The sequence below is a fragment of the Grus americana genome, chromosome 1, assembly GCF_028858705.1.
Source record: "Grus americana isolate bGruAme1 chromosome 1, bGruAme1.mat, whole genome shotgun sequence".
Taxonomy (NCBI): domain Eukaryota; kingdom Metazoa; phylum Chordata; class Aves; order Gruiformes; family Gruidae; genus Grus; species Grus americana.
Window position 1 is genome coordinate 107730353 of NC_072852.1, and position 21574 is coordinate 107751926.

Here is a 21574-nt window from a genome sequence, read left to right on the forward strand (position 1 = left end):
TAATGACATTCTCATCTGAATGCTACTGCCTGCTCAGGTTGTAGAAAACAACTTCAACTCATCCGCGAGGTCCTTTTTTTTTTTCCTTTTTTTTCTTTTTTTCTTTTTTTTTTTCTTTTTCTCTCTTTCCTATTGCGGTCATCCTCAGACTTGTATTCATGAGGTAAGGAATACAGCTGTAAGCTTTCTGCCTTGGGCAAAATCCTGCTGCCACTAGTGCAAGTAGCAGCTTAGAGGAAAAAGGAAGGGCATTCACACAAATAGCTAATCAAAGGGTTTTTAATGATACTCATTAGGAAAGAAATTCATTAACAAGCCAGCACAAGAACATTCCCTGAAGGGAGAGTGATGTTATTGGTCACATCAAAGTTCCCACCTGACTAACACCTTTATTGCTGTTCATAGTAAGGCCAAGTTAGCAGCAAAATCAGTCGCATTCAGTTCCTGCTAAGGAAAAAGTCAGCAAAGCATGGTCATTGAAAGCAGATCAATTCTGGTTTATTAATACGAATGGCGCTTCAGCTTTTCGCAGGGATGAGTAGTTTAACCCCCACCACTGATGCTTTTGAATTCATACAATTTTACATTTCTTACTCTTCATTCTCTCCCCTCCCCTATCTCTCTGTACTTTTATTTTGATACCTCCGGCTATGTCTAAATTGGCGGCCATGGCAGCGGCGCACGGGCGCTGTCTGTGCCCCAGTCCCACGGCACCGCAAACCTCACGTGGATGGATGCCAGCGCCCCTTTTTGAGCAGCAGTTTGCAGAAGGCAACCTCATTGCAAGGTGCAGTGGGGAGCCATGCTAAACCGTAGGCAGAACGTTCACCTGGACAAGGCACCAGTCCAGGTACACCAGAGCTTACGCCTACTCCTCCCAGTAGACACAGCCTCTGAGCATCAGAGCCATTTCCAACCTGCAGGCGTAAAACTGCCTTTTTTTATGCTCACACCATCACTTACCTATAAAAGAGGCTCTGTATTTTTCTGCCAACTCATTCCTAGAGATTAGCATTGGTATCTTGGGATGCTCATTTGCTCTGTAAAAATTAGGTTTTTAACTAGACTGAACCAGAACTCTCACTTTTATTGCGCTGCCCTGATACAGTAGAGCTCAGTTATTAGAACAAATTGGAGCAAGCCGCTTCCCGGTTGTTACAGCCACCTAATTGCTACAGGCTGATACGTGAAACCATGCTTCACTCTTATGCTAGGAGGCAAGATCTCCATTTTGCAAGGACAGAGCAAGTTCTATTATGCGTTTTACTGCCAAAGGAGGTCAATTAAGTTTAATTGGTTCTAATTAGCACTTGCTCAAGCTGTTATATTCTTTACCTGCATCCGAGTGGCTCTCCAATGGATTCCTGCTTTTGAACACAAACGAGAATTACTAATGGCATCCTTGAAGGCAAAAGATGCACTGATCAGCATAAATGGGGAGCAAATATCAGCACAAATAGTAGCAGGCCTTTTTAGAAAAAAACCCCACAAACATTTCATCCCCATCTGGCTTTGATCAATTGAACTGAATGCAACTGTGCACCTTGCTGTTGAAAGTTGTAACACAGGAAGCACACAAATGTAATTATTCTCTACCTCAACTTCTTTACAGCTGAAAGATAAGTGCTGGAGAACGGGAGGGGCAGGGGGAGAGCGTAGCAGCTCTGAAAAAATACATAGACCTGTTCAATGGTAGCTAAGACAAAATACCAAGAAAAGGAAAAAAAATAATCCCCAAACATGTAAATCTGAAATGCCGCCTTTTCTGGGATTTTTGAGGAATGTTTTAAAAGGTTTGTACTTAAGTGTCAGGTTTGATTTTTTTGTTGGTTTTTTTTTTTTTTTCCATGCTGCTGCAGAGAGAGGACAACCTCACTTGCCTAAATGTCAGCATAAGCAATTTCAGCCCTTGGGATGTGGTGAGAAGCCAGCATTGAACTCAGGTTGGTCTATGACAGACTGAATGAGGGGTCGCATGCCAGAAGAGATGCTGCAATGCTGAGGTGCGCTCTAGGAACTTGTTTTCTGCTGGGGTCTTCCTGGATGTAGCTACACAGTTAAATAATGGCAGGCTAGAGAGCAATCTAGTCCTCACACCAACGCTAGAGTTCAGAGCTAGCTATCCCCAAACCCCCAGTCCACATTCACAGCATGTAGGCATGGCCCTACATCTCCTCTGGGTCCCATGAGATGTCTCTAAGTCGTACCTGTTATTTTGGGTGGAGGAGCGGTTGGCAGGGCAAGAGGTCAGTCTGAAGCAGAAGCAGGGAACGAGCTAGAAACAGCAGAGCAAATGTTTGGGACCACTGCTCTACTGCGTTCCCTGGTCCCCTCTTAACTGATAGGACATATATCCAGCCACCCAATGCATTACGTGCCCCCCAGCACCACTGCACCTCTTCTCTTGCACCCCACCATGCCGGGCACCCCAGATCCAGGGGACAGCAGCAGCACTGAGTACACAGACAACAGCAGGACAGCACCGAGACAAGGATTGGGGAGGGTAGTCCCAAAACATGAGACTTACCTAAGAGGTCCCAGTATGAACCACCACAATGTCTGCCTCATCAGACACCTTCCCTGCCTTGAAAAACTCCATCCCTGGTGAAGTACCCTGCCTCTACACAGGTGATGCCTGACAAGGTGCCTAGCAAAGGGATCCACGCCTGAAGCCACATCTGCTTCCCAGCTGGAGACTGCCGGGGTGCGAGCAGCCAGGGCTGGGGGCTTGTACACCCGGAGCATGCTCCAGTCCCACCAGCTTGGATCAACTATGTATTTAAAGTAAAGTACCAGATCTAGTGTCCCGAGGATCTAGATCTCCTATGGATTTTTGGTACTTTATTTTGGTATGGAAACCAAAAGCAATGAAGTTTATCTGTATTATCAACGGTTCAGAGTCACATGTGAAACCGTAAGGGACTTGGCTGATTCTAAGGCAGTGTATATATTCTTTTTTTTAGTATTACTCTTTGCCATCTTTCCTGCTATCTGAATGTACCTCCTAAATGAATTGTCCATTGCCCACATGGTTTTCAAAAATAATTTATTTTTAGCTAACGTGTTCCAGATAGATGGAACACAAAACATGTGTTAAAAAAATAAAAATGAAATTAAAAAATCCTCCCCTCAGCAAACAAGTTCCCCCCAATCTTTACAAAAGAAGGCCAACTTTTTTCTTTCTAGTTCTCCTGCTAAATTTTCAGAAGGCCATTAATCATAAAAAACCCAAACTGCATAAATCGTAGAAAAGCCAAAGGAGCCGCCTGTATTTTTTTTTTTTTTAAAAGTTCCTGCCAGAATCTCCCCCAACCCAATTACCTTTCCTCTGTCAGTTGTGAGGACTCTTTCTCAGCCTTAGTACACACCTTTTCTCCTGGCTGGCAATGTATGGGCTGAGGCAAGCATAAACCAGCATATCATTATTTCAAACAGTCATGTCTTCCTTTTGCACTGGTGTATAGTTAAATCAATATATTTAAAACGCTCTATGTTCCTTTTCTTCTGTGCCTTTCCCCAGGAACGGTGTTTCTGTTGTATTTCAGGTGACAACCAAAAATTATACAAAAGGTTTACTGACTTGGATAAGGACTTGAGAAATAATAAATAACAAAAAAGAAATATCTGTTGTTTGCATCACTGAAATGGCTGCCCATACAGCAATACACCACTGAAGCACATGTAACAAATTATTATTTGGTCCTTCAGCCCTCCTGCGTTTCAAATTGAGCATATATTCAGTGCAAAGATTGAGAAAAATTGACTTAGTATCTGTCTGTAGGTTCTGAGGATATTCTGCACTGGGTTGGCAGTAGCTCCACCAGTACAAAACCCCAAGTCCAAGGGTTCAGACCCACTGAACGCAGGTTTTACACGTCCACTACTTTATGAGCTTTAAGCAAAGTAAGCTGGGCACTTGCGGTCCTTACTGTACATTGAGACAGTATGTCTACAAACGGAGGACGTATCACTAGAATAGCTCTATCAGTGTAGTTACACTGGTACAACTATTCCCAGTATAGACAGGACCTTCAACAGAAATCCCTGTGACAGGCGATGTTTACCACTGGCCTATTTGTAAGACAGCTCTTAGCTTAGTTCAAAAACCAGCGTATAAAATGTTCCTTGTTACCTGTAAGTGGACAGTGATGATTATAGCTCAGTCTATGTTATTATTGCCTGATTTTCCCAGTTTGGGTTTTCACATATTGACTCCTTACTCAAGGTCTTTTAACATAGATTTGAAATGTGAATATGTTTTATTTTTTTCCCCAGTAAATATACAATACACACTTCAACAGTACTATTAACCAACTTTTTATGCCAATTAAACTTTGCTGCACTAACAATACCAATGAAACACATTAAGAGGTCATACTTTTTCGTGAACAAACTGTAGCCAATAAACAGGTTTTTTAAAAAAACAAATTAAAAAACAATTCTAAGTGCTGCCACAACATCCCTTTTCTTTAAACACATTATTCACAATAAATGTTTTCAATTTTTTTTTAAAAAAAAGAAGAATACTTCTTTTAAAATAGTAAATTAAATGGCATTTTAAAAAATATGTACTGTGGTTCATTGGAAGTACACTGTATAGAAAAGAGAGAGAGAAAAAAGAAGAAGAGACATCACCTGTAAGATAATGGAGACACTTTGCGATACACAACAACATCTTATGTAATATTGTAAGCAAATTATTAATGAACAAAAATGTACAGAAGCAGATGGACAAGTTAGTGAATATCATGGTACTGCACAGCTTTAATACTGACACACATTTACTTTCCAGTGGAAGAGATAAAACACGTATTTGAAAGTAATTGGGATGGCTTTATCAACGTCTAATGATACTGAATTTTGAATAGAATCTAGTGAGTAAGGTGTTCCACCAAAGCTCAGCACAAGCTTTTGCATTAAAAGGGAAAAAAAAAAATATCTAACAGTTACTGAGTTAAACATTTTCCAGAGAATTAAATTTGAATCGTACTCTGAATAGTCTTCTCTTCATACGATAATACCAGAATGAAAAACATCCATATGTAAATATGATGCCTTCTTTATCTTGCTTGAACGTTTTTGCACATTTTTAAGTAATGCTTTTAATGATAATGGTTTAACAAGCGGGAAAATTACATATATTCATTGGTCACATATATAAAATAAATGCATACAATTTTTTCTCAACTTTTTTGGTTTGTAACCTGCTAAATAACAGTCTTGACCTTAAGGAAGTTAACTAGCATTTTTTTAATATTCAGTAGTGCTGAGTTATAGTTGATGGCCGTAGTGTTTTATCTTATCATGGAACAAGTTAATGAAATGAAAAGCAACACATATTTAGCATTGTAATTTACTTCTCTAAAATTCTGCCATTACTAAAAGTGTTCTTAATACTGGTGAGCTCCAAGGCAATATATAAAACAACATAGACTGGTTATACGAAAAGGGTATTCAAATGGAAACTTGTGTTCATGGTCAGATAACTAGCAGAAATAAGCTGTAGGATGCAATATTTAAATTAAGCATCAAATGAGTGGGCTATCCACATACAATATTCTACAAAAAGTTTGACAATTTACTCATTGAGATTTGAGAGGTACAGAAGATTTGAACAAAGTCATGAAAACTAATGAAGAGACAGGATGCTGTCATTAATGTCCACTTACAGAGTTTGGTTTATTCAAAAAGTGTATAAACATGCGTTATTTCCTCATCATAGTAGGGTTTGAAGCCACTCACTAAAACACAGGTCAAAGATTTTCTTCGCTTATATCCAACTTTTTGGATGTATTGTATTGCCAGAAATGGACTTAATGCAAGCTGAAAATAATTTGACCGTTGCTTTCCTTCCAAATACTAAACATTTTCCTACAAATTTAGTGGATCCAGCTTCAGCTCTCACAGACTTCAGGTAACAGAACACAAAGGTTTGTTTAGACTGCATCAAAACAATTAATGTCATGAATTTCAGTGGTGCAGCTCTATCTATTGTACTGTACATGTATTGGAAAGATGAAATAAGATACTCTGACATTTCAATTTTTTGGAAGCAGCCTGAATATGTCTTAATAATAAATTGCATCCTTAACTACTTAGTAGGTATTCCTTGAGTTTATATTGTTTGTTTCTCCAGGGAAATCTCCATCTTATATTTTGGGTTGGAGAAATTAATGGTAATAATTCTTTTAAAACTGCAATATAAAAACAGCTTTAGTGAAACACCTTAAGTTCTTTTGTTTGTAGCAAGGTTTGTTTTTCTTCCCCTTTACTTAGTGGCATGGGATGGCTAAAAACAGATACTAAGGGCATCATTCTAGTGAAAGGGTCTAGGCCATCTCATGCTACCTTTAATTTTCATATTCACTCTTTAATCTCACACTTCCAACTTCTGACCCCTTCTTAAATAGGAAGAGCAACTATGTTGCTTGCTTTTAAAAGATCTAAATCTGTCTCTAATGTCTTCACTGACATCAGTTTTGCCTGTCACTTTCTCATTTCTACACCCCAATGGAAAACCACCTAACATACTCCTTTACATCCAGCATTATCCAAAGTAGCTTACAGTACGTAAACCTTCTTCACACATTCAGTCTCTTTTTTTCTTCATGTCATGAGGAGTAGAGTTTTGTGCTTATCACCAAATAAAATTGCAGTGCAAACTTTAAACATAAAAGTTACACAATTAAAAGTTAATATATGGCACCACAGCCTATTAATTCACATATAGTACAACAGACCAATAAAAACAGACATGAATATGAACATAGCTAAAAAGAAGGTGAGCTTGCATAGCAATGCAACAAAAGAAATTATATACAGAAGGAAATCCTTTTCATCCTGGAGGGTGATTTTTTTTTTTTTTCTTTCTTTTCTATATACTCCTGACAAGGAATAGTTTAAGGTGGATGGTGTATTAAAGAGAAGAACACAAGTAAAGTATCTGTGGGATATGTGTGGCTGTGTGTCTTTACATTGCATTTACAGTTCTTTTAATAGTACATAAATAAAGAAAATGTTCATTGCACTGTTTAGTGTCATCACTTCCATGAGTTCAGACCTGATGGTCCATCAGAGCAGCTTGCAATGTGTCTTCTCAACTACTCTATAGAGAGAAACAAAGAGAGAGAAAGAGGTTGTAATAAGGAGAAAAAACACAAAACAAAGCCTATGGCAATATTACTGCACCACAGGATGAATATTCAATACGTTAGAAGAGAGCTGATTGCTTCTAAGTTGAAAAGCGATGGATGCTAAAATTCAGCACTTACCAACACCATATCTGAGACAGCACATATCAGGGTTTGTGGATCACCATTAGCTCTCTGACAAGCGACTGGGCAGTAACTGTTGGGAGGTATTGAGGGTTCGACTGCAGCAAACGGGAGGCAGACATGCCAACAGCTACGTTCCTTTTACTAGTAAACATACCAGTATGCCTGAGCTAGCTGGGATATCGATGCGCTACTTCAAACAACAGAGTCAAGCCTTTTGGCATCTAGTACTACCATCTCGTACAGAGCATTAACATGGCTTTATACCAGGTTTAACAGATATTGAGTGATAATAGAAAAAAGTTTGGAAAATAATTACCCTGGCCTGGGAAGTCGAGGAAAGAGTTGGGATATACAACTGAAAAACTGGGCTACACAGTTGAAAAAAGAGGACCTCCATCTAAGGTCAAAAAGAGCAGAATACTGCTCATCAAGCAACAGAAAGTTAAGGAGAAGGCATCACAAGCTTGCCATGTCCAACGAATTGAGCACCCTTTTCATTCACTCCTCTGAGAGAAACTGCCAATGGCATTTCCGAGACAAGCACACTCCACTTTGCCAAGAAAATTCTAAATTACTAGAATTTCTTTTCAAATTTCCCAGTGTTTCATTAGCATTGCACGCTGAAAGGTGTACTACGTAGGTAACATTGGCATGGCTTACACAGATTTGAACTGGTGCAAACCAAAGAACAGAAGAATTTCATTTGCTCATCATCACAGGCAAAACACCTCAGAAGGCAAAAAGATCCAGGTAAAATTCAATCTGATTATCACACTCAACTTCCTCCTCTCTTCAGAACACATTTATATTTTTTCTCTTTTTGTCTTTTTGAGAGTTTGAACTGTAACTAGAGATAAACTTACATAATTCACCAGTAAACTGTCCTTGACTGTTTGATCCCACATAGCCTACATCAAGAAGGTCACTGGCATTGCGTTGGTGACCTCCTCGCAAGACTTCACCTTTTCTAGGTCCGGTCGATCCTTTAGAAGAAGCTGTTCCTGAAGAGCTGTGGCCACCAGGGGATGGGAAGTTGGGTTTACTATATGGTACAAGTGCCTCTTCTAGAAAAGGAAAACAAAACAAAGCAAAATTAATACCAAATATATTCCTATAAATAGGAATAAACAAGCTATTCTTATATGGACGTCATATTCATTCCTGCCCTCAGATATCTGTCTTTCGTCTTGCTTGATAGCATGGCAATTTTACCTAAGAAAATACACAACTCAGTGTTGTATCCTTCAGACAAAGAAATTGGCATGAATTTAATCTTGCTTTCATGTAAACTCGTAAATTAGTTTGTATTAATTATAAAAAGTCTAAATTCATTATGAAGTAATAGATCATGAATCACAGATACATTAATAAAAATAGATGCACGTACAATTTCCAAAACAATGCAGCTATGATTAGATTTTTGCTTCAAGGCTACATGAATGTGCTTTTTCCTTTTCTTTAGCTTAAATTACGGCAACATTACTTCAATCAATTTAGATAAAGAACTACAATATCAGTTAATTTAATTAGCTTCCAGCAGCTCAGTAATTTCTAACGATGCAAAGTACACTGAAGATTTTTTTAACTGGTTGTGAATTACATTGGAAAATATTATATTATACATAATACTAGTAGTTATAATATTTGGGGTGAGTAAATCTTCCTGCAGCTTGTTTCATGTTCCATTATGAGCAAACGGCTTACTTTTGCTCACTTGGCCTCTTCCTTTGTGAAGACCCGTAATAATGAACTGCTTGCTAGAGCAGGATTAATACCCAATAGAGATCGCACGTCTTCATATAGCATGAACTAAAACAAGACATCACATCTGATTAGAGTTTCCAGGAGATATTGTTGTAATAATCCTAACCTAAGAAGCAAAGTAGCAGCACTGATTTAACACTGAAATAGAAGCAGCATTTTCTTTGCTGTGTATGATCCACTTTTGCTGTCTCAGAAGCTGAAGAAAGAGACCTTGCTAAATATAGTTTGATTCAAGAAAGAATATGAGTAACCTCAAACACAGAAACTGCCCCTTCTGAAATCAGTGGGATATCGCCTGCTTGAATCTTGTATTTTTTTAAAGTGAATCTGGGCTGAAAGGTGGGGGGTTTTTATTTTCCTTTCCCATTGTCTTCGCTCTTAAACAATCTGGTGAGGAGAAACAGACTTTCTTTGACAGAGGGCAGGAACTCAGAAGGAAAAGTAGGTGGGGATGGTTGGAAAGAAAGAGGAGATAGAAATGCTTTTATTCACCACCTTGAAGCCTTTGCAAAGGCTGCGGCAGAGGCACAATTAACTTAGGGAAATGCTAAATGAGAACAAATTTGTGGAAGAAACCCAGGATTTCATTCTTTGTGCCTACTGCCACAAGCGAGTAGGACACAGGAATTCCCTGTGTGATCTGCTATTGAACAGAACCCGTTTGGAAGGTAAATCTGTCGCAGAAGAGGGCGGGCAGCTGACTTCTTTCTCTGCCAGAGTATGTCCCTCTGGCCCTGCCCAAGGGACCAAAATATTTGCGCTGCAGGACGTAAGGGCATAGTGTTTTGTGCTATGACCATGTGCTGTCCTTCCTGAAATCCAAAGAAATGCTTAAAAGACATGGTAAAATGGCATTTAACAGCCATAGCCTCTGAAATTATGTTACCTGTTCTTTATATATCAAGCCCTGACAATAGAATCAGATGCAAACCTGGTTTCCAAAGGCTGGCTAAAATATGGAACAGCTTGCATTAAGGCAGCAATAAAGCAAGCAGCATAAATCAGTTTAGCAGAAAGCTGGATACATTTTTAAAGGATGGAAAGAAAAGTCACTAGCACTGCAAAAGAGTTTGAAGATGACATATATGGTCAATTGATTTGTTTTTCTAGTTTGTGGACTAAGGATAAGGCCTCATTCGTGTTCAATGAAATATTGAGAAAAAATGACCGTGAATAAATATAAAGTGCATTATCATTATAGAGCATATGGTGTGTTAAATTATCTGTTGTGCTCTCAGAAATAAATGCAATCCATAAAATAAGCAATTGTGACATAAAAGAAAGGCTACGTTTTTCACAGCACTCTAGCGCATGAAAGGTAGTTGTCTCAAGTCCTTCGAAGGGGCTCACATTTATTAAACACTCAAACCTGTGCCCCATGCCCCAGGCCTGCAAAGAATGTGGGGAGACTTTGCCAATGCTTTTCACTTTGAAATACTGAGCCGTTAATTTGAAGACATAATTCTAGTCCCTGTGAAATCAGGACATACGTGTGTAACAATGTTTCTATACCCCATAAGATAACCAAAAGGTCTTTAATATTATCGAAACTATTGTAACTTGATCTAGCACTACTTTCTTTAGAGGGGTAGCTGAGAATGTCGCGTTTGATGTGCTGTAACTGCTGTTGCACAGTGAAGCCATTGGCAGGAACTCGGTGATCTTGTTTATACTGAAAGCAACCAGTGGAAACACAGTTCCCAGAATTAGGTACTTTTATTCTATGCAACTTCAAATGAAAGGTCTTGCTTTCAAATTTCACTCACAGCTTGGTAATGTCTGAATGAAGCTCTCTAAGCTGCAAAATAGCTATTTTCTGGAAGCTGATATCTGTTAATAACTCCTCTTGGAAAAGTATTGAAAAATGAAACAGAACAGATTTCCAGAGATTTTTGTCATTAATAAAGGAAAAGGGAAGAAGCACCATTAATATTATTAAACCCCTGAAACTTAGTAACATAAACAAGCATCACACACAAGAGTAGCCTTTTTTAAATCTACGAGAGAAAAGAATACAGAGCAAGAAAGCTGTAGTACGAGAAGCTGGGATGAGCAGACAGACAGACAGGTATGAAGCTCTGGGTCACCCTGTGCACAAACTTTATGAACCCCTTCTACCAAGGTAAAACCATAATATCTCCTGGAGGAATCCTTTGTCATGCATAAAGGATATGCAATTGCTCTGCTCATCCTGAATTTGACAAGAACAAGATGCCTGTAATAACTCCAGCCCTAAATTCAATGCTCAGGTAGGGCACTAGAAGTGTCAAGATCAAGTTCTTTTTATTTAAGGACAGACAAATGCAAGTCCTGCAGGATGGGAATTTTACTACTGTATACCCTCTGTATCGCAGAATAACTGACAGCTTTTATTTGTACACTAATGAAGCAGAGGAAAAGGAGGGGGCTTCTTGCTAACCCAGTTAGAGAAGCATCCTTAATAATAATTTACAAAGAAATAAGATGTATAAAGTATGTTCGGGCTATTTTCTATGTGTTTGTACATCTTGTATGTTGTAATTCAAATTGCCATTTCACCAAGTAGCATGAATTTCACGCACTATTTTTAAACTGCGTCTTCACATCAGCATTTTACAACATGAACACCACTCACTTGTTTACGCAGCTGAAAGATTATGGGTTTTAAGGGTGCCTTTATTGCTATATTTCAAAATATGGATTGTATTTAAAATATTTACATTTTAAATATGGGTAGCACTATTTCCTAGGAGGACTTTATTCAGTAAATCCTGACCCCATGACAGGTTTGCCTGCATACTACTTTTTTTTTTTTTTTTAGAATGCCATCGATATTAGCGTGCTAGACTAACAAGGAGATTAGTGGTAGAACAAAATCAAGAAAAAGATGGATAATATGAGTACCTCTAGTATTACTGTGGGAGCTACATACATACTTGAAGAAACAGCGTAGCCCTACAGAAAGCTCCACGTACAGTATAATTTTTTTTTTTTTTAATCTTCTTAATTGTCCTTTTGTATCACTTCTTTAACCAGCACTGGGATAACACATGATTAGTGGGTTAAAGAAAATGCCCTAGTAAGGGGACCTGAAACAGCAGCTTTTACTTGAGGTCAGGCTGAGAGAAGGAATCTGCGACTATTTTAGAACTACAACTCCAGCTCAGCATTGCCTCCTGCGCACATTTTTACAGACTTCTGGAAATCCATTCAGGAGATGAAGTCAGCACTCGGCAACGAGCAGGTCCTGTATAAAGGTGAAAGCCTGCGCTGTCGTCTTGCTGGGCCTACGAGACGAATGTTGTTTTGTCATATCCTTGAATAAGGAGAAGACAGTGTTTTAAATACAGCTGGAAGGAATGTCAGTAGCTCAGAAGGACTGGCCTTCTTGCAGACGTGCAAAAACAACCGCTGCCAATTTAGAAGCAGGTTGAAAGAACTAGAAAATATGGCCCTATATGTGTAAATAAATACATCTAACAGAAAAGACTCTAAAAATCTGTTTCTCCTTCCCTGCCTGCCTGAAACTGCTCCTGTTTTTTCCACGGCTATGCTAGACATCATTATGAATTGCCAAAACACTGTGAAGAACGCACCGAGTCAGGTGCTAACGCGATGTCATTATTGCAGGAGGGAAAATACTGGGATCACAAGCTCTTATTTCACTTTGCCTTTTCTTATTGTCCAGCCTGAGCCCCACCAGTGCTGGCACAGAGGGGCGTGCAGTGGTCCTAGCCTCCTGCCAGGTACAGAAACCCTCAGCTGAGAAGCGGCAAAGAGCCGTCTGCGTTGCCTCGGCTGGTGCAGCACACACACACCTGATCCGAAGGCTTGTTTGTGTTGGGCTTTCCTGAAATCCTCTTGGCGGTCTGTAGAGCTTATCCACTCCTGGGTTTGCCGCTGCCACTCTAGTGACGTCCTAGCTTGCCGGTCCAGGGAGCTCTTTGTTTCATCTACGTTCGGTGCATGCTGCCTCTCAAGAGAGCTTCCTTTCCTCTCTGCCGAGCCTCCGCGCTGGCCGGGGACTATTTGCTGCCTTAAACCCTGACCAGGGGGCGGGTCGGGTGGTGGTGGAAGATCTAAAAAACGTGAATAAGATTTAGATGAACTAAGTTTTTTAATTGAAACAGAAGGTCTACTTGACGCTGAAAAGAAAAGTCCCTTGCAAATGGCACGAATAACTTCATTTGCTGATTTTAAAAGGAGGAAATTTCATGTTAACGAGAAATGCGTTGCTAACTTCCGCTAGCTTTTTATTCAGGCTACTGTGTTGCTAGTTCTTTCTAACGTCCACAAAAATCAATACATTCCGAGCCCTGACTTACATTTTTAAGCATGGGATTTATTTTCTGTGGGGTGTACTCCAGCTGGCTCTTTCAGTAACAGCAAGCAGTTGAGAAAGGCTATGAAAAACTCATCTCTGCCAGTTGACGATTCCCCCCATCATACTGGGGCTTGCTTCATCACCCCCATTTTTGGGCTACACTATCAGCTTGAGGTTTAAACTCAAAAATCTAAATACACAACTTTATCAAAATGAATAAAATTCCATAAAAATTTGGGGAAAAATTATTCACAAAACCTACTGTCATTGAAAAAGCATCAACACATCTGTGATAAATGCATGTTTAAATGGAACCACCAAAAAATGGATGAGCATTTTATTCAAGTACTATTTGAAAGTTCAGCCGAGAGCTAGACTCTTCACAAAGAGGATGGCCACTCTTAAGTTTAGCATTCTTGCAAATATAACCCATCAAAATACAATTTCAGCTGAACACTGAAAGACTCTTGCCTGGTCTCTAACAGCTCCTGTCCTTTCCAAGTTTATCACTTGGACTACTAAGTTGCTTGTAGAATTGAAGATCAAGCTTCTTATCACATTTGTGGAGGCAAAAGTACACTTTGTTTATTAGTTCTTGACCCAAGGTATTACAGAATCTGGATAATTATAATTCTAAATGTAAGATTTTCAGTAAACTATATGATAGACTTATAATAGTCCAGAAAAGCCTCAGATTGTTTTAAAAAACCCCAACAAACCAACAACCAAAAATGGAAAAGGGAAGCACCGTTAGTATTGTAATGAAAACTCTCCCATATCAGATACCTATTTTATACATAGAACACTTGTTGATAGTCCTGGTTTTGGGCAATGCATAGCCCAAATAAATCTGTGCAGCCCCACCAACTTCACTAAACCTATGTTAGTTTACACTAGATATGGGTCTGTCCTGCTTTCTAGTCTTTTGTATCTTAGTGTTGTGAAGGTTTATCAAGGATTTGAACTTCACTCGATAACAGGCATGGAAAAGTAAACCTCTGCTTTGTCTGCGGGAGAGTCTGATGTTTATAATCTAGTGAAACTAAAATTCATTTTATCAATTGGTGAGGAGACCTTTGGAGGGAATTTATTTCGAAGTCTGTAATCCGGCTTTATATAATGCTACACAGACTTTTTTTCATGTCCTTGCTGTTAAAGGTGATACTTATACCTCATATACGGGGCAGAAATGCTTCCAAAGTTGCTGAGATGTCATTCCAGGCAATGTTGCCTCTTATGGATAAAAATGAGGACTTGTGGGTTATCTGTGACTACAAGGGAAAGAATTTGTATCTGATGTTGCTCCCGTACCTTGTTCACAGCTGAAGTGCTATACCCCAGATTAAGTTATCTATCTTCTGGCTAGAACAGCCTTATAATAATCTGTCAGTGAGCTTGGTGTATGCTTTATGTTCAGCACTAATTTATTTGAAAAATTTTTAGTTATGAATATAGATGTGACCTTTCATGACAATGACTATACTTGAGTTACTGTAGGTGGAAGCAGGAGGGTATGGGAGCTTGCCAATGTTAAAATTGCTTTATAGTGTTGGCTTCCAAAATGGCATTTCTTATAATTGATTTTATTGCGATCATAACCAGTTAATGTACAGAACCACAACACTGGCATCTGCTTATGCAATCTGAAATAGAGATTACTGAAGTTGTGATTTATAAGCACTTTATGGAGATGCATTGAATCCAATAAACACAGTCATAACATGACAACTGACAAGGCAATTTTCCAAGATAAAATATTTACCATTCAATATAAACAAATTTTTAAGTAGTATCATAGCAAAAAAAAAAAAAAATTATTGCAGTGTTAAACTTCTTAACATACAGCACCCTTCTCCAGAAATGGCTGTCTAATAGTTGTCACTAATTAGATACCGAGAAGGAAAGGAGTTTTGTACATAAACTGACTGTACTGCATGTTCTAGAGCTAGCTGCAACTCCTGGAATTACTGTAGACTTATGCTGCTGACGTATTGCTAACCTGATTCTTGCTTTTACTGCTCCGCAAAATGGGCATAACGATTGCCTTATGCATAGAAGTGAAATGACAAACCATGTTTGTAAAGTTCTTTGGGTGTTCTAGATCTGTGGATGAGTTGAAATGAAAAATAAAATTTATCTACTGAAGCTTCACACAATTCTAGAAGAATTACAGGTACTACGGAATTAATACAAGCTGGCTCCAGCCTGAGTACAGACTTACTGAACTGTGTTAGACATGTCTGAGAAGATCTGTAAGAACGGTTACTAATTCTAGCCAAGCATCACCTGACTAAACTGTTTGCTTTTTCACCTTCTTACTCAGGGTGATTGTCACAGTAACACCTACCTTTCCTTTTTAATAAAAGAAGCTGGAAGAGAGCTTCATTTGGCAATGTGGCTTTTTATTTGCTCTACAACTTAAATCTTGTAGTGTAAATCATCTGCTTTGGGTAAATTACTAAATATGCTCTGTTATCTTGCCTGGGCATAAAGACCCCGTGTATCTGGTGTCATGAGTTTCTTCCGCCAGTGTCACAGAGAACAGTCTCTCCTCTCCTCTCCTCTCCTCTCCTCTCCTCTCCTTGTCACTTCCCAGCCAAACATGTCCATATGTGACCGTGCACGTGTCTCCACACACACTTGCAAGCGTGCGCATACATGATGTTTAGTGGTTGGCATTTTGACAGCTAGTAAAGGGGAAACACAAGTTAGTAGTTTCAGTCCCTAACAGGTCGACTTATTACCACATAGAGGCAATTCCATCATGTCAATCACTGCAGAGAAGTTTTGAATCTAGAAATGTAGGGACTTAGTAGGATTTTCAGTGAGGATACCCAGAGCAGTATCACTGATTATCACTGTACTTCTGTCTAAATGACATTTATCTTCCAGGTGCCAGGTAAAACACCTGGAAACCTACATTGAGCTAGTAATTTACTAGGCCAGTGGGATGTCATCCAGACTACCACTTGCAGCCTCTAACGGCAGGATTATCAAATCTGCAAGGCAATTGATAAGTGCATTGGTGGGGAGGTGATGGTCTTATTGATTTAGTAATGGAGGGATTGTGCTTGAGAAGCTGTAGGATATCAGGGTGCCTGATAAGAGGCAGATGGATGTTTGGCCTGGGATTACTCCAGCCGTCCTTTAGAAGGCAGAGCATTGGCCAAATGATTCAGGCACTAGCCAAGCTTTGGCACAGCCTCTCACTATTAACTGGAAAAAGCAGCAAGCTGCACAACCTACAAGTATAAGGACATCCCTTCCTACCTGTGCCAGTGATTTGGTTTTCCTAAGGGTGATAATTACTGCGATATTTAATAAGACTCTGAATCATTTTTCTAGCATCAGAAGGTAAGTATCTTCTCTACAGTGATCTACCTTAGCAAATACTGATTTTTAATACACGATAGCAAGTCAGTAGCAAAGCTAATAAAAGTCTTAAGTTCCAGTTCTCCTTTTTAATCCCTAACCATTTTTCCCTTCTGCCTCCTCTTTGGTTTTTTTAAACATCATGCTCACCTAAGGAAGAGCTTTTAACTTCAGTCATTCAGTTACCATGCCATCACCTATATGACAGATTCCACTGTTTTGCAATTCATGACTATATTGTTTCCAGGAAAATAATTTTTTCCTTGAGCACTAGAACTAAAAATCTCCTATTTCCTTTTTATGGTGGACTGTGAGTTCAGAATGAAGGTTTTCATCACCTGAGGAATTCATAAGGTATTCTTCCTCTGTGGATTTGCTGTTGTCTCCATGATCTTTTAGGATGCAAAAGTTAAAAAGCAAGTTGTACAGCAAGACAAATATGAAGACTCAATCTACAGTCAGTATCTAGAGGATTCTGACCTGAGACCGAAGAAAATGAAGAAGTAGGCTTTTAGGGAATTTGTGTGGATTGCTGTCAAAAATAATCATGAAGTTGTACCCTCATATGCTTACATAGCCTGGGATCTGTATGCTATGCGTTAAATATTACAGTTTCTTACATCTTTTGCACTGTCCCACATAGTTACAGTTAACAAGGAGGAAGTGCTCAGGATGTGTACGGGAAAGGGCAGAGAAAGGACATGGCTGGAGCTTAGCTGGTCAATGAAAATTTAAAATGACAGATATCCAGTACGTGATGAGACTTAAACACAGGATGCTAGGACTCAGCCAGCTTGGGAATTTGAAGATGACTGACAAACCAAGTATGTTCCCATATGACAAATCCAAGAGGAAGCAGTTGTAAGGGAATGGATTGGAGACATCTCAAAACCAGGAGAAAATGCATAGTGATGCTTCCTGCTGAAACAGGACAGCCCAGGGTTGAATGGACCGGACTGGATTAGGGCTCAGTATTGCTGGATCTGTCCCAGATTCTCCTACTTGCTTTTTCTAACCACAGCTTAAGCATAGTGGTATTGTCAGTCTTTGTAAAGTTCATTGCAATATTCCACACAAAACATCCAGTTACCATTTTCAATTTCTATATACTAGAGGTTCCTAAATTCAGTTTGTTTACATACGCACAGGTGGCAGCAGCAATCTTTAGCTTCCTTAATTGACAAATGCTCTTTTGCAAATTTAGCTATGACTCAGACTTGCCGTTACACATTAATGACTCATATTCAGTAAGAGTTGAAGGGGAAATACTGTACAATTTGTGTTTGTTTGTTCCTGTGGTAAGAGAGGATGGGAAAGGATCCTTTATTACTCGAGGACTTCATAAATTTTTTGAACATATAGTAAGCACTTCGACTAGGTTTATAACAGACCAATTATTACTGTATAATTGTAAATTATTATATAAAAATTATAAACAGACAAGGTTTATAACAGGCTAATGGGGTCTGAAAGCTGTTACGGTTACTGCCTGTGTCTGAGAGGTGGATTGTTGAAGGAAATAGTATATCATTGGTATTCTGACTCAAATATATGAAAGAAACTCCAGTAAGATTAACATTTTGTAAAGAAGAAATAAAAGACAATAGGACAATCTTCTTTTTAAATAAATTTTAAAATCTGATCTCTTTCACTAATTTAAAACAATGCCAGATTTTATGATGGAGTCACTCCCTGAGGAGTCACACTTCCATCTGTCTTATGACCTGAACTGGATTCCCATTAATTTTCTGGTACCTACATTACTGTTAAACATTTCTATAGCAATTGTACTCAAAAGCAGGAGGATTAAGGTCCCGCAATACTGAGTGCACTACAAACTCACATGTACAGAGAATTTGTGGCCCAAAAGCTGAACAGTTCAGGGTGACGGGATACGCCACACGGAAGGGATGACAACGTATGCACAGAAACACTATTGCCAGCACCACAAGCAACAAACACAATTTCCAGTTACTATTCTCGTAGACACATCTATTTAATGGATCTGTGTAGCAGGGAGGCCTCTGGAATATATCCAGAAGGGGAGAGAATTAATGTTTAAACCAATTCAGATCCATACGAGTGGAGTCTAAGCTACTTTAAGCTGTTTCCCCAAATAATATGGTAGTGAGGCTGTGCCATAGAGCACGAGACGTAACGATAACCCCTTCGGAGAACACTTTCACTTCTGGAATCTGTTCTCCACCTTTGTGGTCTGATGAACCAGGATTCTGTCAGAGCATACTGCAAAATTGTATCTGTACACCTGATAACATGACTGAGAGGAGAGCTCTGGTGGTTTTAAGTGGCCACAGTCCACCTTGCAAGCTGTTAATATATTTAATACATGTACCTGGCATAATAAATGGCACATTATAAATAAATCAAAACAAACATATTCTCTATCAAATCTATTTATTATGTTACCTCTCCGAAGAAGATAATGGAGTTGGACTTGATGATCCTTATGGGTCCCTTCCAATTCAAGATATTCTATGATTCTCAAGTAATTTTTACTAGAATAAGGAGGATGTTTATACTAAAATCTAAAGTGTTGGGTTTTTGTTTTGGTTTTGGTTTTTTTTTGTTTTTTAATTTTTACACCTTCCCCATACACTGGAAGATTTGTCAAAGTGTACTTAAGATTAAGAGATAGACTCACTGGCATCACACCCACTCCCATGGTCCAGAGAGTGTCACGAGAGCCACTGAGACAGATGGGACAGTCTAGCTTTCAGAATTGCCCCGCCTTGAACACTGAAAGAGAGGTCAGCATGAGGAAAGTGATCACGTCTCCATCTGCCTGGCATTACAGATATCCTTAGTGGTTCTTTTAATGCTGTTTTTCCATTTGCCTGCTTCTCCCCTCTGATCATTTCAACACCTACAGGGGCCAGGCCAGAGATCAGAAGAAATGAGGGGGAGGTAGCCAGCCAGACACCTTCATATCTGATCCTTCTCAAAGAGTAACAGGCAGCAATTGCATCTTTTGTCAAGTTCAAGAGGGGGTAGACAAAGATAACGGAAGACTGAGCTGATCTTAGTCATTAGAAGAGCAGAACAGACATGCCTGATGGGAAGCAGTGGTCTGAGAGAAGTGGAGATGTCAGAGAGGGAAACAAAGTCACTGTGGTCAGTGGAAGTCAGGAATGAAGCAGCATGGACAAGACATGAGGCAGAATCATGAGAAAAGTGTGGCACGTATTGCTGTAGCTGTTGGGTGGCTGTCAAAATCAGCACAAACCAAACAGAGCGTTGTGGGACTAGCTCTACGCTTCACTTCTCCTTAGGAATTCATGGCGTACTGCTACTGCTGGTGGTGGCTACTTTCATTTAATGTAAAATTACCCACAGGCCATTTTTTAATGTCAACTCATGTGCAACGCAGTCATTTTTGGGTAAGAAATATACTGAGATCTGAGAAAACCTAAGAGATGCTAACATGTTCAGAGCTGAAACTAAGAAAGGCTCCTTGAAGACTCTTTGCCAAGCTGCACACTGCTAGCGTTGCAACATTGCTCACATGGCAACCTGGGGACCCTACTTCACCAAACAAATAATTCACCATAATGTATATTCTTTAAAAGATTGCCCTATGTTCTCCCACTCTGCACACCTGCTTGTTGCAGGTTATCATCAGGGACGTCACCCCAACACTTACCGTCTGTTATTCCCTCCCTACGATGAGGCAAGGGGGGTTGGTCCAACCGTCCTCCCTTGTGTTTTTTAGTGGGCCTCGGCCTCTGACTCTGATTGACAGCTGCACTGGTGTTGCTGTCAGTAGAAAAAGGACTGCTCGGCCGAGGTCTCTGAGAGGAAGGATATGCTTTGCCTAAAAAAAAAGAGAAACCAGATGAAAAAATGTTATTGCCTTGAAACGGGCTGTTCTATTAATGTCTGTTCCAAAACATTAAATCTGGTCTAATTCTCAGAGGCAAGCAAGTGTCCCCTCGAGGTACCCACTGATGACAACTGCTTTAAGACACACCACAACAAGCGAAGTGAGAAACTTGGCATTCTTTTGTCTTTAACTTTTATAATTAAAATCATTCCATCTGTTGTGATAAAACTACTGTATGCCATGTAACTCCTACCTGCCCTGTGTGCTGAACAGATGTGTCATAACAACTCCTCAGCCTTGAGCAGGGAAGGAAAACAGTTCTGCAATCATATCAAATTTATCTCCTCCTGCCTTCCACCTTCATGTTTGCCGAGCCAGATTTGCATTTTAGGGGCTCCCATATGCACTGTATATCTGGAGTAACTCCAGTGAGATAAACATAACAGATTTTGCAAGCTATGTAGCAGTGTAGGTTTGTATACTTAAGGGCTCTCTTTTCTTGAGAAATAAAAAAGGGGGTATATTTAAATGCTAAAATTTTCCTGTTCATTTTCAGTATTTTTATGTTAAAAAACTGATGTATTCCAACTGAATTTCTTACTCAGATTTGAGTGTATATATATACACGCACACACTAATATATATATACACTAATCAAGCTACATGATTTCTATTAAAAAATAACATCTTTGATGCTGTTCTATGGAGTAGATTATTAAAAGCATCATGGCAGGAACCATAGAACCACAGTTCATTTACTACATTCACTCCTTCTTATTTTGATATATTTATTCAGTTAACATAACTAGGCTTATTGTTTAATAACAACTGATGAAAACTAAAGATCACCCTCTTTTACTTTCTTTTTTTCATCTGTATGTCATTCTTACCGAGTATCTTGGGGATGTTAACATTTTAACTTGTTTAGAACTGGCACTTAAAATTGTTACTTGTTTTAATCCTATCTGCAGTGGAAAATGTATAAGCCAGTCAGAACTTTTTCTCTTTCAGTGCTAC

General features: G+C 39.2%; 1 protein-coding gene across 17 annotated transcripts in view; it reads right to left on the reverse strand.

The window, feature by feature from the left end:
• Positions 1-270: 270 nt before the first annotated feature.
• The window catches only part of ROBO2 (roundabout guidance receptor 2), a 485452-nt gene continuing 464148 nt past the window's right edge, over positions 271-21574 (reverse strand). For 7 of the 17 annotated variants that reach the window (XM_054847298.1, XM_054847318.1, XM_054847290.1 and 4 more), the window contains 4 exons: positions 20378-20548; positions 12839-13099; positions 8141-8341; positions 271-7105 (listed from right to left, as the gene is read on the reverse strand). In XM_054847298.1, the coding sequence (XP_054703273.1) occupies positions 7104-7105; positions 8141-8341; positions 12839-13099; positions 20378-20548 (635 nt within the window). In that variant the 3' untranslated portion in view covers positions 271-7103. The remainder of the gene's footprint in view (positions 7106-8140; positions 8342-12838; positions 13100-20377; positions 20549-21574) is intronic. The other 10 variants (XM_054847356.1, XM_054847394.1, XM_054847400.1 and 7 more) reach the window with 3 other exon arrangements.